The 19,434-nt window shown below is 44.3% G+C and overlaps 1 protein-coding gene across 1 annotated transcript in view; it reads right to left on the bottom strand.

The window, feature by feature from the left end:
- The window catches only part of DISC1 (DISC1 scaffold protein), a 369,242-nt gene that overhangs the window by 256,531 nt on the left and 93,277 nt on the right, over positions 1 to 19,434 (bottom strand). The window contains exon 4 of the mRNA XM_035008463.1: positions 3,331 to 3,481. Within this exon, the coding sequence (XP_034864354.1) occupies positions 3,331 to 3,481 (151 nt within the window). The remainder of the gene's footprint in view (positions 1 to 3,330; positions 3,482 to 19,434) is intronic.

The raw sequence follows: 19,434 nt of genomic DNA, 5'->3' as shown, positions 1-19,434 counted from the left end.
ACTGCCTTCGGCTCAGGTCATGATCCTGGAGTCCTGGGATCGAGTCCCGCATCGGGCTCCCTGCTCGGCAGGGAGTCTGCTTCTCCCTCTGACCCTCCCCCCTCTCATGTACTCGCTCTCTCTCATTCTCTCTCTCTCAAATAAATAAATAAAATCTTTAAAAAAAAAAAAAAAAAAGATTCTCTCTCCCTCTGCCCCTTCCCCAACACTTGTGCCTCTGCCACACTCTCTCTCTAAAAAAAAAAAAAAAAAAATAGAAACTGAGTGACATGAGTGAGCAAAGTGAGTGGGAATGAGGTAAGTTTAGACAGTAGGATCAACAATGAAATTGGAAGCAAAGCAAAAGGAGGGGCCACGTATGTCTCAGAGTTCCTACCTGGATAACTGGGTCAATGACAAAGTCACTGAGATCAGGGATATAGGAGAAGGGGTGGATTGGGGAGAAGGACGGTAAATCTAATAAATAGTTTTAAGATAAATTTAGTAAAGGCAAGGATAAAAATACAGTAAATTTTTTAGGATAAAATAACGATAAAGAGATAGTAAACTCAGTCAAAGTCAGGGAGATGTTCAATAAAAGCCGAATGGTAGACTGGAACTCTGGATAGGGATCAGGGCTAGGGACATAAATTTGAGGAAAATTAGTATGTTAATGGTACCCGAAGCATGTGTGTATTTGAGATTACCCAGAAAGAGAATATATAAAGTGAGAAGACAGGATAGGGTAGAACAGAAGACAGAGGAACATCCATATCAAGGAGACGGGGAGAGGAAAAGGAGCTCACAAGCGGTTGAGAAGAACGGCCAGCAAGGTAGCAAGAAGACCAGGAAAGGGTGAGTCATGAAAGGCTGGGGGGGGGGGGGGGGGAGAGTCTTAGGAATGAATTTGAATGATTAAAAATTCCAGACCATGCAATGATAAAGGGAAAAATAAGAATTGAAAAATGCCCTTTAAATCTAACAGAAAATCATTGCTGACTGCAAGCAGTGAGAGAGATAGAAATCAGATGACAGATAAAAATCAGGTCAGAAATCAGATCATAGAGGTCAGATCCCATTCAACCCAAAAGAGAATGAGAACTAAAAGCACAGCATGCAGGTAACCCCTTGAGGAAAAGGATAGGGGATAACAGTTAACAAGGTAAGCCGACAGCTTATATTAGCTTAATAAATGGTTAATAAAGGCCTACACTTTTATGGGGAACATATTAAATTGAACTCTATGAAACTGCCATCTTTATAAGTCACAGAGAGAAAGAATGTCAGATGGTGTAACCTAACTGAGTGAGAATGGGTGATACCGTGTTCATCGTGTTCCATTAAGAAACTCAGCCAAGATCATAACTAAAGCGTCGATCTCCATTCAAATCACATGCAGGCTAAAGAGACAATCATTGAAAAGCCTTTGCCAGCTCAGGCTTAGGCAGCTCAGCGAGCTAGTTCCAAGTCAGGACCCATGTCAGACCGCCAGCCCTGTGTCCGGGCTCAGCACCCATCTGCTGGGGGTTCTGCATGAGCCCCTTAACCTTTCCTGGGCCAAGTACAAATATAAATACAGATGACAATGCTGTCGATCTTCATATAGATACAGATATAAAATAGTTCTACCTCCTGGAATTGTCTTGAGGATTAAAAGTCCATTGCAGGAAGACTAGATAAACAGAATGTGGTCCATCCTCACGATGAAATAGTAATGAAATGAAATAGTACTCAGCCTTCCAAAGGAAGAAAATTCTGACCCGTGGCATGACATGAATGAAACTCGAGGACATTATGCTCAGTGAAATGAGGACAAATATTGTGTGATTCCACTTACATGAGATCCCTAGAAGAGTCAAATTCAGAGAGACAGAAAGTAGAAAGGTGGTGGCCTGGGCCTGGGGGCAGGCTGGGGAGTGGAGAGCTCATGTTTAGTAAGGACAGGGTCTCAGTTTGGGAAGATGACAAGAGTTCTATAGATGGACGGTGGTGACCGTGGCACAACGATGTGGATGAACTTATGTTTCTGACCTGTACGCTTAAAAATGGTTGAAATGGTAACTTGTATGGTATGTATACTTTCTCACAATAAAAATGAAAAGAAGTAGTTAATTTCTAAAGCACTTGGTAACTGTTACACAAATGTTGTTAAATAAATAGACACACAATACATTGGCAGATGCTAACAATGACCCAAGACAGGAGGGAAGGACAAGAAAGAACCTCAAAGAACAAAAGAAAGAAAGAATCCAGTAGAAAGTCACGTTGGGAAGGACCCCATGCGAGAAAGGGAGAGGAAATGAAGTGATACCTCAATGTCAGATGAAAAAATGAATAGAAACAGGAAGGTGCAATCCAACTGCTCTTTAAGAAGCCCAGTAAAAGTTCACTCAACAAATATTTATAAGGAAGCCCCTGCCAGGGGCCAGGCACTCGGCTACATGCTACCAGCAAACTGCAGGGCGAGAATATGAGAAAATAATTGGCATCACTGTTAAGACAGGCTGTAGGGAGGCACCAAGATAGACTGAATGAACGATGCCATGTACACTTAATAGGAATGAGCCAGACAATAATCTTGTGATTATTGGGGCTCACTGGAAGTTGGAAATAAAATATAATTGCTGTAGCCATGTTTATACCTAAGTAGAGGCAGGCCTGAACTGTGATTAGGCTGATAGCATGTGTCACAAACATGTTCCCTTGCAAGCCTTTATCCGGAAGAGAGGCAACAAGCAGGTGGATGGGAGCAGTGGTCCTCAGACTTTTCAGACGTGCCAGCGCCTGGGATCCACCCCCAGAGAGCCTGACTTGGTCGGTGTGGCCGGAAGCTGGACATTTAAAAACGCTCCAGGTGATTCAAACATGCAGCCAGGATTGAGAGCCACTGCATTAGAAAGAGCAGTTGCGCCCTACATACCACCAATCCCAGGGGACCCCTGGGTAGCAGAAATAGCAAAAGTTGATCAGGAGCTGGAAGTGCGGGTCAGGAGGAGGATGTGTTTTCAGCCTTCAGTAGAGAGGACCACCTGTGGATCTTACAGGCTTACCAAGCGGCTCCTGACAAGAGCAAATCCACCCCACCACCTGAGAGGGTTGGCTTCCCAGGGGAAGCTTAGCACCCAGATCCTGGGGAGGGTCTCTCCCTGTCAATGAGCAGAAATGGCTTCTTACCGGAGCATGACCCACACCAGTCGCTCACTCTGGAAGGACCCCCCCCACCACCTGCCCAACCAACCAAAGGGTGCTTCCCAGGAAAAAGCAGCTGAGGCTCTCCCTAGCTAAGCCACTCCCCGCTCTTCACCATGTGGGAGCCAGGAGAGGAAAGTGGGGGCGATCCCAAGCACTCACGGCTGAGCGGCCCTGAGGCGCACGGCGGCTTGGGCCTGTGCATGCAGGTGGCCCAGGAGGCTGCAGAGGGCCGGCTGCCTGGAAGGAAGCTGGAAGTGCAGGCTGCTCTTCTCTTTCTCCAGTTCTTCCAATCTGTGTCTCAGCGCCTCAGCTGGAAACCCAAAACGTGAGAGGAGGAGTCAAGGACCATGAAACTCAAAATAGGGAACCCAGCATCCCAGAGCCCCACCCCAGCCAGCGTCCATCTTAATGACCTAACGCAACAGACCCTGCATTCATGGCCAGCACCTTCATCTCTCAGTCGGTGCTTTGAAGAATCTTCTTTTTAATGACGGCACAGTCTCCCTGCTTTTTATTCTTCCTCGTATCAGAATGTCCAGTTTATGTATTTATATCATGATCACCCCATAGGAAGATACATATTAATTATTTTAAAACCATGGTCTTGGGCGCCTGGGTGGCTCAGTTGGTTAAGCGACTGCCTTCGGCTCAGGTCATGATCCTGGAGTCCCTGGATCGAGTCCCGCATCGGGCTCCTTGCTCAGCGAGGAGTCTGCTTCTCCCTCGGACCCTCCCCGCCTCATGCTCTCTCATTCTCTCTCTCTCAAATAAATAAATAAAATCTTTTATAAATAAATAAATAAATAAATAAATAAATAAATAAATAAATAAATAAAACCATGGTCTTCACTTGGGAGAAAACTTAACTAATTTTGATGAGTTTCATGTCTTTAATTGAAAAATGTCAGTGCCCAAGCTTGGACTTTAAGGACATTTCCTTAGAAACTGCCCATCATGATAGAACCAGTTATAATTATTAAAGTCATAAAAGCGATGTTCCAATTCTATGTTACAGATGACCATATATCCACCTCTGTTATAAAGTAGGGGTCTTATTATTTTTTTAATGACCTTAAGTTTCCCTAGGACAAGGTACAAATACAGAATCACTGTAAAACAATTTTTCTCTAAAAAAGTAAACTTTGGAAATTGGAATCCCCTCAAATAAGAACTTATCTTCATAACCAAACACCTAAAGAATGGGGAAGTCTCCCATAAAGCCATTTTTGCAGAAATATAAGGACTGGGTTTAAAAATACCAACCATCAGATCTTCCCTCCTGCTGGTCTGTGCCAGGTGAGGGGGCAGAAACTTCGATGGGCTCCACCCTTGGATAGTAGATGGGCCCTGGGGCCACCCAGGGCCCCAGGCAGCCACCCTGGCCATGAGCACCTACTGCTTACCCTGGCATGCAATGCAAATGTCATCCTCTGTGTGCGCCGTGGTTAGAAAATGTTTGTATGTTTCCCTGCCCTACAGGCCATTTTCCAAGTAAACCATGGTGACTAACATAACATAATAAAAAAAAATGGTATAAAAAATATATATATAAGACCCAATTTTAAATTAAAACACTGTTTCCAACAAGCTTGTGTTTTTTTTAAGATTTATTTATTTATTTGAGAGGGAGAGAGGGCACATGAGAGAAGGGCGGGGAGCAGAGGGAGAGAGAAAGAGAGAGAATCTCAAGCAGACTCCCTGCTGAATGCAGAGCCGGACACAGGGCTCGATCTCAGGACCCCAAGATCATGCCCTGAGCCGAAATCAAGAGTCAGATGCTTAACCGCCTGAGCCACCAGGCGCCCCAAGAAGCTTGTTATTTTTAAAACGGTTTGGACAAAATTTTTTTTTGTATACCAGCAAAGGTCAACGCTAATCACAGCACACCCCTCGACACGACACTGGTCTCCTGCTGGCCCCCTCCCAAGACACGCACCTGGGTGGAGGAAAGTCAGGCCTCAGGTGTGGTGGGCAGCAAACATCCTCTCCATTAACTTGCCATATTCTTTGGGACCAACAGCTAGGAATTGCCCAGAGAATTTGCCAAGGATTCATTCTAACGGCACCAGAAAGGCTCATTTACTGACTTCAAACCAACTCACAGGTAACGGCCAAGGGCTCTCAATCTGAGCCACCTTCTTCAAAGCGACGGCTGGTGCTAATCCAGACACCACACCTACAACACACAGTGCAGTATGGCCCGGCAGTTCTTCCAGAATAATGCCAAAACACACCTATTCCCTGACACCGGGCTTCAAACATTTTTTTAAATTTTTTTATTTTATTTCATTTTAATTATTTTTTTAAATTTTAATTAATCAATTAATTTTATTACTTGGTTATTTATTTAATCCGTGCTATATAAAATCAAAACTGCCGTGAAAAGCAGTAAGTTTCTTATGTTACGTGCTTTAGAATAACATCTTCGTGCTGCCGTAACGTGGTGGTGAAGCTGTGTCGAAACACTATTATGCAGGGATGAGGACAAAGCCCGCGTCTACAGCTCTGCCCTGCCGTTCCTAGCTGACCTTCCAGCTACTTAACCTTCCTACATTTCAGTTTGCTAATCTGTGGATTCAGGGCTAATAATAATATCTACGTCCCAAGGTTTCCTGAGGATTAAACGAGATCATCTAAGGCAAAGCATTTAGTGCCGGGCCCACACCTAGCACGTGTCCAAAGGGTTGGCTCTTGTCAGCAGTACCATGAGGTCATGGCCTTGGAACGTTGGCAAGGCCGCCAGACACCAGCCTGGCCTCCCTCTGCCCCCAGCCGGATTCTCCCACTGCCCGGTGAAAAGCCCTCAGACACTGCAAGTCCATCAAGCCAAACCAAACCCCGGAAACGGTAAATTGGCTGCCAAACACCATACTCACAATGAGTTTCAAAGGCAAATATAAATTATCCCAGTAAATATTTGTGACTCGCTGTGCTCTGCATTGCCATTCACCTTTGAAAGGGTGACATCAAAAGTTATTCCCATTTTATGACTGGAAAGGTGCACCAGGATAGCCACCACGCATTTAAGAGCTTATTGTCCCCAATCTCTAAATGGCTTCCTACCCCAGCTTCTCAAATGGCTATCAGCTACCTGGGCTTCCACCTCACATGCTGGCATCACCTCTGCCCAGCATGAGGGTGCATTTTACTGGTTCCCCCAAAGTCTACCCCTATTCACTAATTCGATATTGCAGGCAGAGGGAGCTCCCAGCCAGGGCAAAGGCCCTGAGGCAGCAAGCAAAGGGGAGAGGGGGCTGGGGTAGACTTGATCGTCACTAAGGACCGTCTGTTGACCTGGAGGGAGAGAGGAGCCCCTGGAGGGTTTTGAGCAGTGGAGTGACACAACGGACTCTTGTTTAACAGGATAAGCCAAGGGCTCCCCTGGGAAGAGACCATCGAGAGCAGAAGGCCTGAGACCAGTGGCATGATTCTTGCAGTTCCCTGGAACTACAAGGGAAACAGGGTGGTGGGACGTGTCGGATATTCTGACAGATGGGACACCAGGAATGGAAGAAGACAGAAATCCGAGTGACCCAGTGTTTGTGGCCCAAACAACCAGGACGAGGTGGCTGTGAGCTGAGCTGGGGAATCTGCTGTTCCTTCTGCCGGAAACACCCTTCCCCACAGTGGCCCAGGCAAACCCTGTTCCCCACTCAGATCTCAGCACCCTCAGGAGGGCTCCCTGGTCTCCATGCCGCCTCAGCACACCCAGACTTCTACCTGCATGAGAGCCTCACACTTGCCTCCCCTCGTGCAGGGCCTCCTGTGTCCATGAGAGAAGGACCGTGTCACCATGCTTGTCACTGTGCAAACCACACGGGGCCGCTGCCTGGCTCAGAGTGAGCACACACCAAAAAGTGTCCGGCTAAACTCAAGTTATGTCCCCTCATGGTGTTTCTTTTTGGGTGAGTTTTCTTGAGCCACTTTACATCATTTTCATCAGCCACTAAATGAGCATAAAGATGAAAAACTCGGGGCACCCGGGTGGCTCAGTCGTTAAGCGTCTGCCTTTGGCTCAGGTCATGATCCCAGGGTCCTGGGATCGAGCCCCGCATCGGGCTCCCTGCTCAGCGGGGAGCCTGCTTCTCCTTCTCCCACTCCCCCTGCCTGTGTTCCCTCTCTCGCCGTGTCTCTCTCTGTCAAATAAATAAAATCTTTAAAAAAAAAAGAAAGAAAAGAAAAACTCATCACATCTAAAATGAAATCCACTGACTACCTTGCAAGATTTTACTCTACCTGCCTCAGGCCTTGAGCAGGTCCCCGCCGGCCAGGCCTACAGCTTTGGGTTCTTGGACCCGTCGCCTCCCGTGCCTCCACATCCTGCTGGCATCCACCACACTCCTGCCTCCTTCCCCATTTCCACTGCTTCCAGCCAGGCCACATCACCCTCACTTCTGCAGGACCAGTCACCTCCCTGCCTAAAAACCCGCGTTCCTCCAGGGGCCAGCAGAGCACCCTGTCTGGCGCTCAGCTGTGTACAAGCCAACGAACGGACCAAGGAATGCAGAGACACTGGCTGTGTCCCCGAAACCATGCCGAGCACGTCTTGGTCGGCTCGGGCTGCTGGAACAGAGTACCATAGACTGGGCACTTACCCGATAAACATTTATTTCTCACAGTATGGGGGCTGGAAGGCTGAGATCACAGAGCCAGCATGGCCGCGTTCTGGGGAGAGCCCACCTTCAGGTGGCAGATGGCCAACTTCTTGCTAGGTCCTCATGGGACAAATAGAGGGTGAGCTGGCCTCTTCTTATAAGGGTACGAATCCCACTCATGGCAGCTCCACTCTCATGACCTAATCATGTAGCCACCTCCTAACACCATCCCATTGGGATTAGGCTTCAACATATGGATTTGGGGGGGCACAAACATTCAGTCCAGGCACACCTCAAAGGGAGAAGGGAGAAGCTTCAGCCAGAGTGGTCCACTTTTTCCATTAATATGGGTGGTGTGGAAAAATGTTTCCTCTGGGGGAAAGGAGTGTTTGGAAATGTTTGAAAATAGTATTTTTTACCTCCTAAATGCCATGCTTATTTATTATTTCATGTATTCACTCAATTAACAAACACTTCTGATAACTCAATATTGCTAGGCTGTAGGGCTACAAAGATGAACAAGACACACTCCTGCTTCTTAAGGAACTCAGTGACTGGGGACAGGGGTGAAAACTATAAACAGGTCTTTTCTTATCTTCCTGTGCAGAAAAGGTGGCAGGAACCTGCCTCACTGGTAGAAAGGGGCCGTAAAGGAGCACAAAGGTGGTATGCCCAGCAGCACCCAGGGTGCAGGGGGCCAAGGGGCCTCGGGAAGCCACAAAGAGGCAGGCAGTGGTATGCTTGGTAGGGTGCCCAGCAGTACCTGAGGACGAGGGACACTGAAGGGAAAGGGGGCACAGAAGATAGGTTACACTAAGAAATAAATAAACTGATGAAACAAGTAAGTAAATATATGGAGGATGGAGAGAGCCAGGTTCTTAGCACTGGAGAATATACTTACAATGATGGAAAGGAGTAAGGGCAGAAAGCACTAGGTATGTTGTATTGGAATTGGAAGTACTCGTATGATCTAATGGTTTTTAATACAGATACTCACAGATAGAGATGGAAAGAGTTATAGATGTGTGTGTGTTTGCAGTTACATATATTTTCCGTCTTTACCCACCAAGAAAGCCTAGAAGCAATGATCCCCGGTAGCAACAAGCATACTGAGCACACAGATCCTGATTTCCAAACACCAAGCACACAGATCTGATTTCCAAACACCATCCTCTGTGAAAGGAATCAGAGCCCTTTGGAGAAACAGCTGATTGTAGGCCTGAGGGCCAGACTCTGAATATCTTGTACAGAAATGAGGACGTGCTCAAGGACTGATGGAGACATGTCCATAGAATACAAGAGTCTATAAAATATAAGGAGCTCCCATAGGTGCAATTTGGGATCATTTGAAAATCAAATAAGTAATACTATTAATGAAGTATAACCCACTGAATAGAATAGGAACCCATACATCCATGCTAATAAAATGCCAACTAATAAAAAAGAATGGAGGGAGGTGGTGGGGGATGGGTTAAATGGATTATGGGGATTAAAGAAGGCACTTGTGATGAGCACTGGGTGTTGTATGTAAGTGTGCATCACTAAATTCTACTGAAACCAACTGACTAGAATTTAAATAAAAATTTGAAGAAAAAAAAAAAAGGAATGGAGGTTTGGTGAGGTGCAGTGTAATCTTAGAATATCTCCCCAGAGGATACTAATCAATTTCCAAAGGACAAATGGTAATTTTGTGGTGGAGAGACTGGGAAAGCACCAACACAAACAGATGGTCAAGACTACCTTCAGCAGTGGTGGCATGACAGGTCTACCTTGTGTGACACCAAGCAAGATACACCAAGAGGTACACAGTTTCATTTCCATGACATTCTTGTCAGGGCTGCATGACCTGAAGCTCATCATGAGGAGACATCAGTGGACCCAGGTTGAAGGTTATCTGACAAAATGGAAGGTCTGCACTCCTTACAACTTCCGAGGACAGAAAAGACTTGAGTGTTGAGAATCATTCCAAATAGGAGGAGACTAAAGAGACATAACTGCATGCAATGTGTGAACCTTTCCTGAACCAGAAAGAAGAAAGGAACAATGGTACCATCATTGGTGAAATGCGCATGGGGTCTGTAGACAGGATAAGAGCAGTGTGTTAGTGTTGCCAGTCGGTGGCCTATGGTTGTCCTTGTTTGGGGAAATAGCCAAGCAGGTATGTAGGGCTGATAGGCACCATGTCTGCAGCTTACTCTCAGAGGTTAGAAAGAGGAGAGTGACAATGACTATGTAGTATCCAGTTGGGGAATCAGAGCGAGGGAGATATTGGACCTCTTTGTACCAGACTCACAACTTTTCTGTAAGTGGAAAATGATTTTATTATTTTTAAATTTGTATTCTTAATAATAATTTTTCAATTTTTTAAATATTTATTTTTAAATTATTATTTTAAAAATATAGGGGTGCCTGGGTGGCTCAGTCAGTTCGGTGTCTGACTCCTGGTTTTGGCTTGGGTCATGGTCTCAGGGTCGTGAGATCGAGCCCTGCGTCGGGCTCCACACTCAGCAGGGAGTCCTCTTAAGATTCCCTTTCTTCCTCTACTTCTGCCCCTCCCCAGCTCATGTGCTCACTCTCTCTCTCAAAAATCAATCAATCTTTATTAAAATATGTATAGATAGATAAATAGATAACCACAGCATTATTAAATGTTGTATTTGTGACTATTACATCCCTTTATTTATATGAATCCTGCTGTGTGTTTAAGAAAATCTCTCCTATCATTCTATCTGGCCCACTGGTTGAGGAAACATAACTCACTTTCCTGGTTTTTTCTTACTTTTAAACCTCTGCAAGCTTTCTGTAGACATTGTTCATCTGATTTCAGTTTGTAGCTCAGGATTCAAAGCCAGAATTGTAGAGAGTGCTACACACTCACTGCACACAATGATTCAGCAGGTGCTGAATAAATGCGGTCCAGTGACCATCTGACTGATAGAACAGCAATAATAGAAATTTTGGTGGCATCCTGTAAATACAGCTGAATAGTAAAAACAAACAAACTCAAAGTTAACCACAGAAGACATTATCAAGTGCTAAGCAAAATGCATTAAATAACAGGTCCTAATTGATACAATGTATTCAATTTATGGATCTAATGTGCCTTACTTGTAAGACCTCTGCAATAAAAATGCTAAGCATCATCTCATTCCATTTTGGACCAAGTCAATGCGTTCTTTGATACCACTACAACATATTTATTAATTTTTAATTGAGGGTCAGTGTTCATCTGTCTTTCTCAGCATATCAGTACTAGATGCCTGTTACTTTGGGGCTATAATTTGGAAACAGAATGAAAGAAAAGTACTTTCTCCATCTATGAATAAATAAGCAAATAAGCATTCACAGAGCAGCAAGAAATCTTCACACGTAAAGACATCCTGCTAAACAGATTCAATTTCTGCTGCCCTGCTCCATCTGAGGGATGACAGGATATATGGTGGGAGCCATATTCTTGGCTGTGCGGACATTCTGCATTCTGAGGCTCTTCAAAGCAAAGAAGCAATCAGTGTCTTCGTAAGTCATTTTTCTTTGGCTTTTACATAATGGCCAAGAAATGCTATTCATTGAGAGTCGAATATTCTAATATTTCCACATTACCATACACATCCCGTGCAGATGACCAGCTTACAAAGGATTCGACTGTAATAAAATGTATTTCAGACTAACCTGAGCACAACCGAGCCAGTCTTTGACATCTCACGACGCTGGACTTGGTCGGATTCATGATCATAAAAATCAGCCACTGTTGGGGCCCTGAAGGTGTCAAGCATAATCACCTTCACGCATCTGTTGCACGCTGCGCACTATGTATATATTATTTCTGTGCCTCAAACCAACTTGTAGAGCAGGAATACAAATGCAGAAACTAAACTGCAGAGAACTGAAGTAAGGTGCCCAAGGCCTCAGAATAAGTGAGCAGCAAAATCAGAATCTGAACTTCGATCTTGTGTGTGCCAAACTCCGGGCTTTTTCTGTTATATTTCCCAGGAGCCAACCTTGAAGCAGTACCTGCTCCTAGAGCTTCCCTAGTCACACAGGGGTCTTGTCTGTCTAGTCAACTGTCTGGGTTCCTGGAGACCAGGGGACCCACAGAGCAGGACCTGAGCCTCATTCATCTCTGCCTCGCCAATATCTGGAGTTCAGTGCTAGGCACCCAAAAGGTACTGGGTAAATGCTGAGTAAATAAGTGACTGTTTCTACTTAGATGAGGAATAGTGGAGACACAGAAGAACAGCAACCATCTTACGAGCACTGCTATGTACCAAGCACCAATCATTTCATCCTCGCCATAATGTCATGAGGGAGACAGGGTTGTTCCCACTTAGCAGATCAAAAGACTGAGGCTCGTGGAAAGTTCATGAAATTTTTCTAGATTAATCACATAGCTCTGTAGATCCAGAAATAAAGCCAACATCTGCTGACTCCAAAACCTGTGTTCTTAACCACTGTGTCCTTTGGGCCAGATCACATCCTATAGTGTGCACCATACCCTGAAATACACACCCGAATGCATGATACGGCTGCAAACGATTTTGTCAACTCATTGGCCGCTTCATCCTCCTCTTTCTCACAGGAAGTTGTCAGTAGCTAAAACAAACGAACACACTGGCAAAAGAAGAAAGGAGCCTCAGATCCAATTTAAGGGACATGGTTAAATAAACAAGTGCCTATCGACTCAGGGAATGGTATGTAGCAAGTCAAAAATCAGTTAGAAAAACTAGGGGGAAATACTTTCACATTACAAGAGAAAAACAAGATACAAAATTATATGTAGATATGATCTGTACTTTTACTATTACCAATATGTTTAAAAAAAAAAGTTGGGCGGGACTAAGAGTCTTGCCCATCAGTCAGTGTGACTGTGGGTGACTTTCTTTTTTTTTTTTTAAGAATTTATTTATTTATCTGACAGAGAGAGACACAGCGAGAGAGGGGACACAAGCAGGGGGAGTGGGAGAGGGAGAAGCAGGCTCTCCGCCGAGCAGGGAGCCTGATGCGGGGCTCAATCCCAGGACCCCGGGATCGTGACCTGAGCCAAAGGCAGACGCTTAATGACTGAGCCACCTAGGCACCCATGTGGGTGACCTTCTTTCAATTTCTTTTCTTACAAAATCAGCTGTAAGATCTTGAGGTATTTATTATTTAGAAAAGTGCTATATTTTTTAAGTAGCCTACGGCTTCCTTATCCTACCCTTTGATTTCTGCATAAAAATAGAGATTTGGTTTCTCAAATTCTTAATGCTAAACTGCTTAAGGTAAGCTTGGTTTCCCTGGGTCATTGATCTTTTCGGTATACACCAAAGAGGATTTCCAGAAATGTTGTATTTTAAGCCAACCAATGTGAGGAAAGAAGACTTAGAAATCATGTTGGCTGTGGGATAAAAGGAAAAGCAAACATTTGGGGGAGATAGAAAAATTTTGGAAGACAAGCAATAATTTAACTGCGGATACTTACCTACTCAGCACTGAGCCTGTCACCTTGTTCTTAATACATACTTCTTGATTTGCTCTGAAATATTTCAGTCAAATATTTGTTTTGAAGCATCTATTCTTCCCCAGCAAGAATTTACCAAGCAAAATAAAGTGTGCGTGACTGATATAACAAAAGTAATGAAAGTTCCAGGTCTGGGGTATGTCATATGATCAGCAAGCTGAGTGTGTGTGTGTAAGTGAGTGTGTATGAGTGTGCACTCACTGTCAACAGGCTTGAAAACAAGGCTTAAATTGCAGCATTCACACACATCAGAAAACATACAAAATTCCTCAGGATCATGAGTTTCTGAAAGGATGGCTAGTTACGGATCACTCCAAAATACTCTCTGCCTCAACTCCTAAAACTAAAATCATAGCAAATGTTTCTTTCCTCCATCACCAAATGTCCTAGGGAAGTAATCGACCAACTGAATTTTGGTTACTTTTTATAAAGGCTTCATATTTTTAGAACTGGGAACACATTCTCTAAAGTATGCTTCCATAGGTACTGTGGGAAACCAGATCAATGTATACATGTGGTCCATGTTCATTGTTCCCAATCTGGGGTGGCTGACTCTCCACTGGCAATTGTCAGTTGTCTACTTCTTTTTAAGTGCCATAGAACGTGCCCCACCATCCCCTCTTGCCATAACCACTTGCAACATTAGTCCCACCACCTCCTCCTCCTCCTCCACCAACAGCGATAACTCCTCCCATCATCTCTACTGATTCTATTAGGAAGAGAGATCCATCCAACTTTCCAGCAGCTTATTAGGAGATAGGAGTTGAAAGCATTTACCCAAGAAGGAAGAACATTCTTGGGATCATTTCCAAATAGCTGCAATGCAGAGAACCCAAAAGAAAGGACAGAGAGGAAAAGCCACTCAGCAGCACAAGGAAAAATGTCAGAAAGGATATACACCAAAACAGTAACTGTGGCCATAGCTTGCCATGAGAAGAAAGATGATTTTTTTTCCTTTTATTTGTATTTCTGAACTTGCTAAATGTTTTTACAATGATCATGTATTGCTTTAATAATTAGTAAAAAAAAAAATCCACTTTTAGAAATAAAAGGCAATCATTAGCTAATACATTGAGGTTAAAGCAAGTAGGGTTCCTACATGGAGTCAACTGGCATGGATTATGAAGTCAGACACTTGCATGTGATTTTTTTTTCCAGCCACATCAAAATGTGTAAACTCTGAAAGAGAAACTCTTACTTAAAATGTAATGGCATGGGACGCCTGGGTGGCTCAGTTGATTAAGCGTCTGCCTTTGGCTCGGGTCATGATCCCGGGGTTCTGGGATCAAGTCCCGCATCGGGCTCCCTGCTCAGCGGGGAGCCTGCTTCTCCCTCTCCCTCTGCCTGCCGCTCCCCTTGCTTGTGCTCTCTCTCTCTCTCTGACAAATAAATAAATAAAACCTTTTAAATAAATAAATAAAATGTAATGGCAGATCCTCCTGCGTGGAACAATTTTTTATGCCATGTTCTTTACTTGAATTGAATTTAGATATATGATCAGTCATTACCAAAATGGGTTAATCACTTAGGCAATTACTAACTCACTTAGCAATCAGATGCATGGCCATTAACTGAACCAACCCTGTACACTGAATACTGAAGTTTATTAGATACAGTCTAGTTAAGAGAGAAATAAAAAGAATAATTCTCTTATAGCAGACTGACTATGCCAACAAAGCCAAAGAAAATTTCTGGCAAGCTATAATACAACTTAAGGATCTGGCCAATCATTCTTGGGCCTTCTCCGCATCAACCGTAACCTTGTAAAATAACACCACTGAAAATCCAAATGGTCACTTGAGTTTCTCCTTCAAGGGCTCCTTTCTCTTTCTCCATGTTATGTTAAAGGGCCTTAGACCATTTAATAGACTGCTGTGCCTCTCAGACATGACAACGTACTACTGGCAGGGAGGCTATTTTTAGAAGTCATACAAATGGAAGATTTCAACTGCCTATTCATTATTTCTCTCTCCTGGTTTTGGTTGCACTCAGTTTTCACTATTAAACTGGACATGGCATTCAATTAGTTCCTATGAATAGACTTTTCATGAGTAATTTGCTCTGCTAGTGTTTTCATAAAAGATTAGCTGGTCACATCTGTTTGTCAGTGCTCAAAAACCACAGGCTCTCTTGTCTTTGAATGGTAATCACCACAACCTGCAATCCTTTAAGGCTTAATTGTTCTTTTGTAGAACATCTTTTAACACATTTATCTCTAATGGAATTCAGGACATTAGGAGTTCACTGTTGAGCACCTGCTATCATCATTATTTTTAAAAATATAACCCAAACCACACTGATGTGTGTACCCTTTCTGCAATGGACAAGGAGAACACACCAGTGTGGTAATGCTCAGCGCCAAGAGGATTGTTCTACATTGATCTCTGACTAACAACATGGCAACACAAACAGCTTAAATTCTTTGAGTGGCATAAAGGGATCTAGGTAAAATGGCATATTCTAAAAAAAAACTAAGGGGACGCCTGGGTGGCTCAGTCGGTTAAGCAACTGCCTTGGGCTCAGGTCATGATCACAGAGTCCTGGGATGGAGTCCCGCATCGGGCTCCCTGCTCAGCGGGGAGTCTGCTTCTCCTTCTCCCTCTGCCTGCCTGCCTCTCTCTCTCTCTGTCAAATGAATAAATAAAATCTTTTAAAAAAATAAAAAATAAATGAAAAAAACTAAGAAGATTAAATATTATATAATTATATAATAATATTATATAAATAGCCTGAGCCATTCCAATTAGGATGAAATGCCAATCAGAAGGAATAAAGTGCACTAGAATATTAGTTCCTTGAAACAAAGTAGAATTCAGCTGCTTTCTTTGGGCAGAAGAACCACAATACAAATAAAACAGTGATCTTCCATTCAAAGGCGATGTTAATAGAAATCACTAAATGGCAGCCAAAGATAAGAATGACTAAGAAAGAGCAATGCTTTTAGCATGCTGTGAAGCTGCGTATGCACTGGTCTCAGGCAATGCCTCTAAAAACAGCAAGAAGCTTAAAAAAAAAAAAAAAGAAATTAGAAGGCAGGACTAGTTTTAAAAGTATATTCTCAGAGTCCTTAGATACAATGCAGGTATTAGAAATAAAAACTGCAGTTAGTGGGAACATCCTCCCAGAGCAGGAATGGAATAGTAACAGAAACCTGATGCAAAAAACACCTCAGGTCCTCTGCAGAACCAACTGAATTCCCCATGTGGTTCCAGATGGCAGGAAATCATGGTCCCCGGCCACTGGGATCTTCGATGGTTAAGTGTAACTCCAAAGACAGAGCTCCAAAACCCCCAATCTAAAAAAATAAGAGTAGCTGACAGCTCAGTGACCCTCACCTCCACTTGGTGGAAAAGCCTAACTCCTGGACCCAGATGGGGATGGGTGACAAGTGCCATCACACAGCAGGAAGACTGTGTTCGAGGCTCCTGAAGGCCAAAGACGATGTTGTCTTGTTGATGGCTGTCTCCCCAGGACCTAATGCAGTAAGGCACTTAATCCGTATTTATGGAATGAGTGAAGAGTGCTATATGCAAGCTGTCAAAATAAATCTTGGCTTTATAATCATTAAAACTAGAATCTGAAAGATAAACATCATAGATTGCTTAAGATGTTATCCTAAAGATAAGTATCTAAAATGTGTAGGATAATCACATAATCAACATAAAGGCAAGTGTTGTAATTCTTCTTTCTATGTATAAGAGCCTCTATTATAGGAAGAAAATCAACATTTTATAACGATTTATTTGCTTAAGGATCGGGAGATCCAGATTTTAGTCCTGGATTCAGTGGGACCAACTTTGTAACCTTGAGATTATTTCTCTCACTTCAGACTCCGTTTTCTCATCCTACCTATGAGAATCCTAGTCCAATTTGTGCCACCAAATTATTGTGAAAGAAAACAATGCCTGTGAACTGCTTTGAAAACTACAAATGGCAGACTTGTGACAAAAATAAATGTAATTCAGGGAAATTGCTGTGACAGCCCTACCTTGTTTATTCAAACTTAAGTCAAATGGCATCTCTTTAAAATTCAGCATGCATTCGATGTGGCCCACACCTGGAGGACCGATAGATTCAGAGGAGTTTCTAGCCAGTCTTGCTCCGTGCTTCCTTTCTCAGACTGTAAAATGCACAGCAGCATCCTGTCCCTCTTCCCGTCTCCTGCCCAGTCCTCCATCCACATCCAGCATAGGCTACCTTTAGCTTCCCAGATACAAGTCGTTCTGAACCACCAGAAGTTACAAAGCCTTTTGAGGAACACCATGATCCACTGATACACTAAATTCCATCGTAAGCATTAGCAACACTGTCAGCGACAGAAATACCTGGAGGTAGAGAATATAAAATTACAGGGAGGAGCACAGGTATCCATGAAGAAAAGAGACAAACGAACAAAAGCTTTAAGACTTAGGCATGATCAAGAGTTTCTGAGTTTTCCATGATAGTCTTGTGTATGCGCTCATCCACTGTATTGCTACCTATAGAATTGTTTTGGCCAAAATGCATTTTAGAGTGATACCATCAACCTAAAAGAACTGGTCCCCTGCTGTGTGGACTGCTTTGGGGATATCACCTTCTACATTATGTAGGGAGTCCTCCCTACTCTTGGGTATCCATGAGGAGGATTTGCGGTGCTGCCCTAACCCTTACACCTTCCCCGGGGAGATGGAGTAAGTTTCCTGGCTGGTGAGTTTGGGAGCAAGACTGAGCAGACATAACTCAACCCCTCCCTCCCTCCTTTTTTTGTTGGAGGCCAGGTGACCCTACAAAGCACTCATTCTGCTCTGCTCCTCCAATAACTCAGGTTCACAAGAGGAGACCCCCAGCAAAAAGGAGGCCACAGTTTATGACTGCCTGCGGCTGGGTGGGTAATTCTTCTTCTGAGGTGTGCTATTCGGAGGCCCATTGTTGCCATAAACCTAAATCCTACACATTCTGCAGTATCAGTTTAGAGCTGATAGTCAGATCTCCATCTGCTTTACCCTCTTCTGTTATCTCTCAATCGGCTCGTAACGTGGAAAAGCAAGATGTCATTGGAGGGATGTGTCAGTTATTAAGCCACTGTCTCACTGCCACTCAGCTCCCATCTTTTATCGTCTGCTCTGTGCTGGGCGGGACCTCTGCAGACCAACCCCACTTCCACCTTTGCCACTGGCACCTGCCCGGCTCTGCCAATAAAGGCCGCTAGAGAAAGGCTTAGGCTGGAGGAGGAAGGTGCTTGCTCCTTCCCATCTGGTCCCTGCTGTCTCCTTCCTGCTCCTGTCTGCGACATGCCAGCAAAGCTAGGCTACCGCGTTCCATTCCAGTAGCTCCAGTGTGCAGTTTTCCCAGTACTCACAGAATCAACCTCACCCCCTCAAAGACACCAGCCCCAACAGGCCAGTGCCACCCCCTCAGTAGTTTGGGTACAGGAGCCCTTAGCCAGCTCAGGCAGTGCCGATTTGGCTTTTTCCAGCACACTGGGAAAATATCACCATTACCCTAGGATGTGTTCTGTGGATGTAAAAATGTAAGCATTACCGGAGTCAATAATTGAGAGAAAGCCCCGGTTCCCCGTGACTGTGGCCTCTCCGTGGAGCCTGATCACGGTGGACCTCATCATGCTTGGCACAGCCCTGGGTGACTCCTCATCCCTGTTTTTGCACGGCTGTAGCCCTGTCTGAGGTCACTCAGGAGCGAGACCCACAGCAACATGGGCGGAGGGCCTGGAGCCAAAATTGGCCATTAGGGACATGACTCACTGCCTCTAGAAACACACAGTGACCCCAGAGGCAATGAGGATCATGGTGAAGTGGACAAGGAAGAACACTAATGGATGGGGACCAAATTCTGTACAGAAAACCAAGTGGTATCTGGTTCAGTGGCCGCAGGCCATTTTGTTTGTAAGAGCAAAGCTATGCTAGGCAGTTGGCATTCAGAGTCACCTCAGTGACCACACCAACCAAGCAAGAGCGAGACTCAGAGTGAGTGTAAGATGATTATCATCGAGAACCTTTCCTTCCCGGGGAGAGGTGGAATTGTTCAGACCAACATCAAACTCACATTGGAGATCGGCCACAGTTAAGAACAAAAGACACGCGGTGCCTCATCTTTAAGGCCAGACTCTGGAGCCAGCTATCCCACCACAGACTTGGGAGATGGAATTCCAGAAAGGCTGCCCCTAAGTCTATA

This window comes from Mirounga leonina, unplaced genomic scaffold (assembly GCF_011800145.1).
Source record: "Mirounga leonina isolate KUSES-001 unplaced genomic scaffold, KU_Mleo_1.0 Mir_152, whole genome shotgun sequence".
NCBI lineage: Eukaryota > Metazoa > Chordata > Mammalia > Carnivora > Phocidae > Mirounga > Mirounga leonina.
Note: the sequence above shows the minus strand (reverse complement) of the source record. Positions and strands in the feature narration are given on the sequence as shown.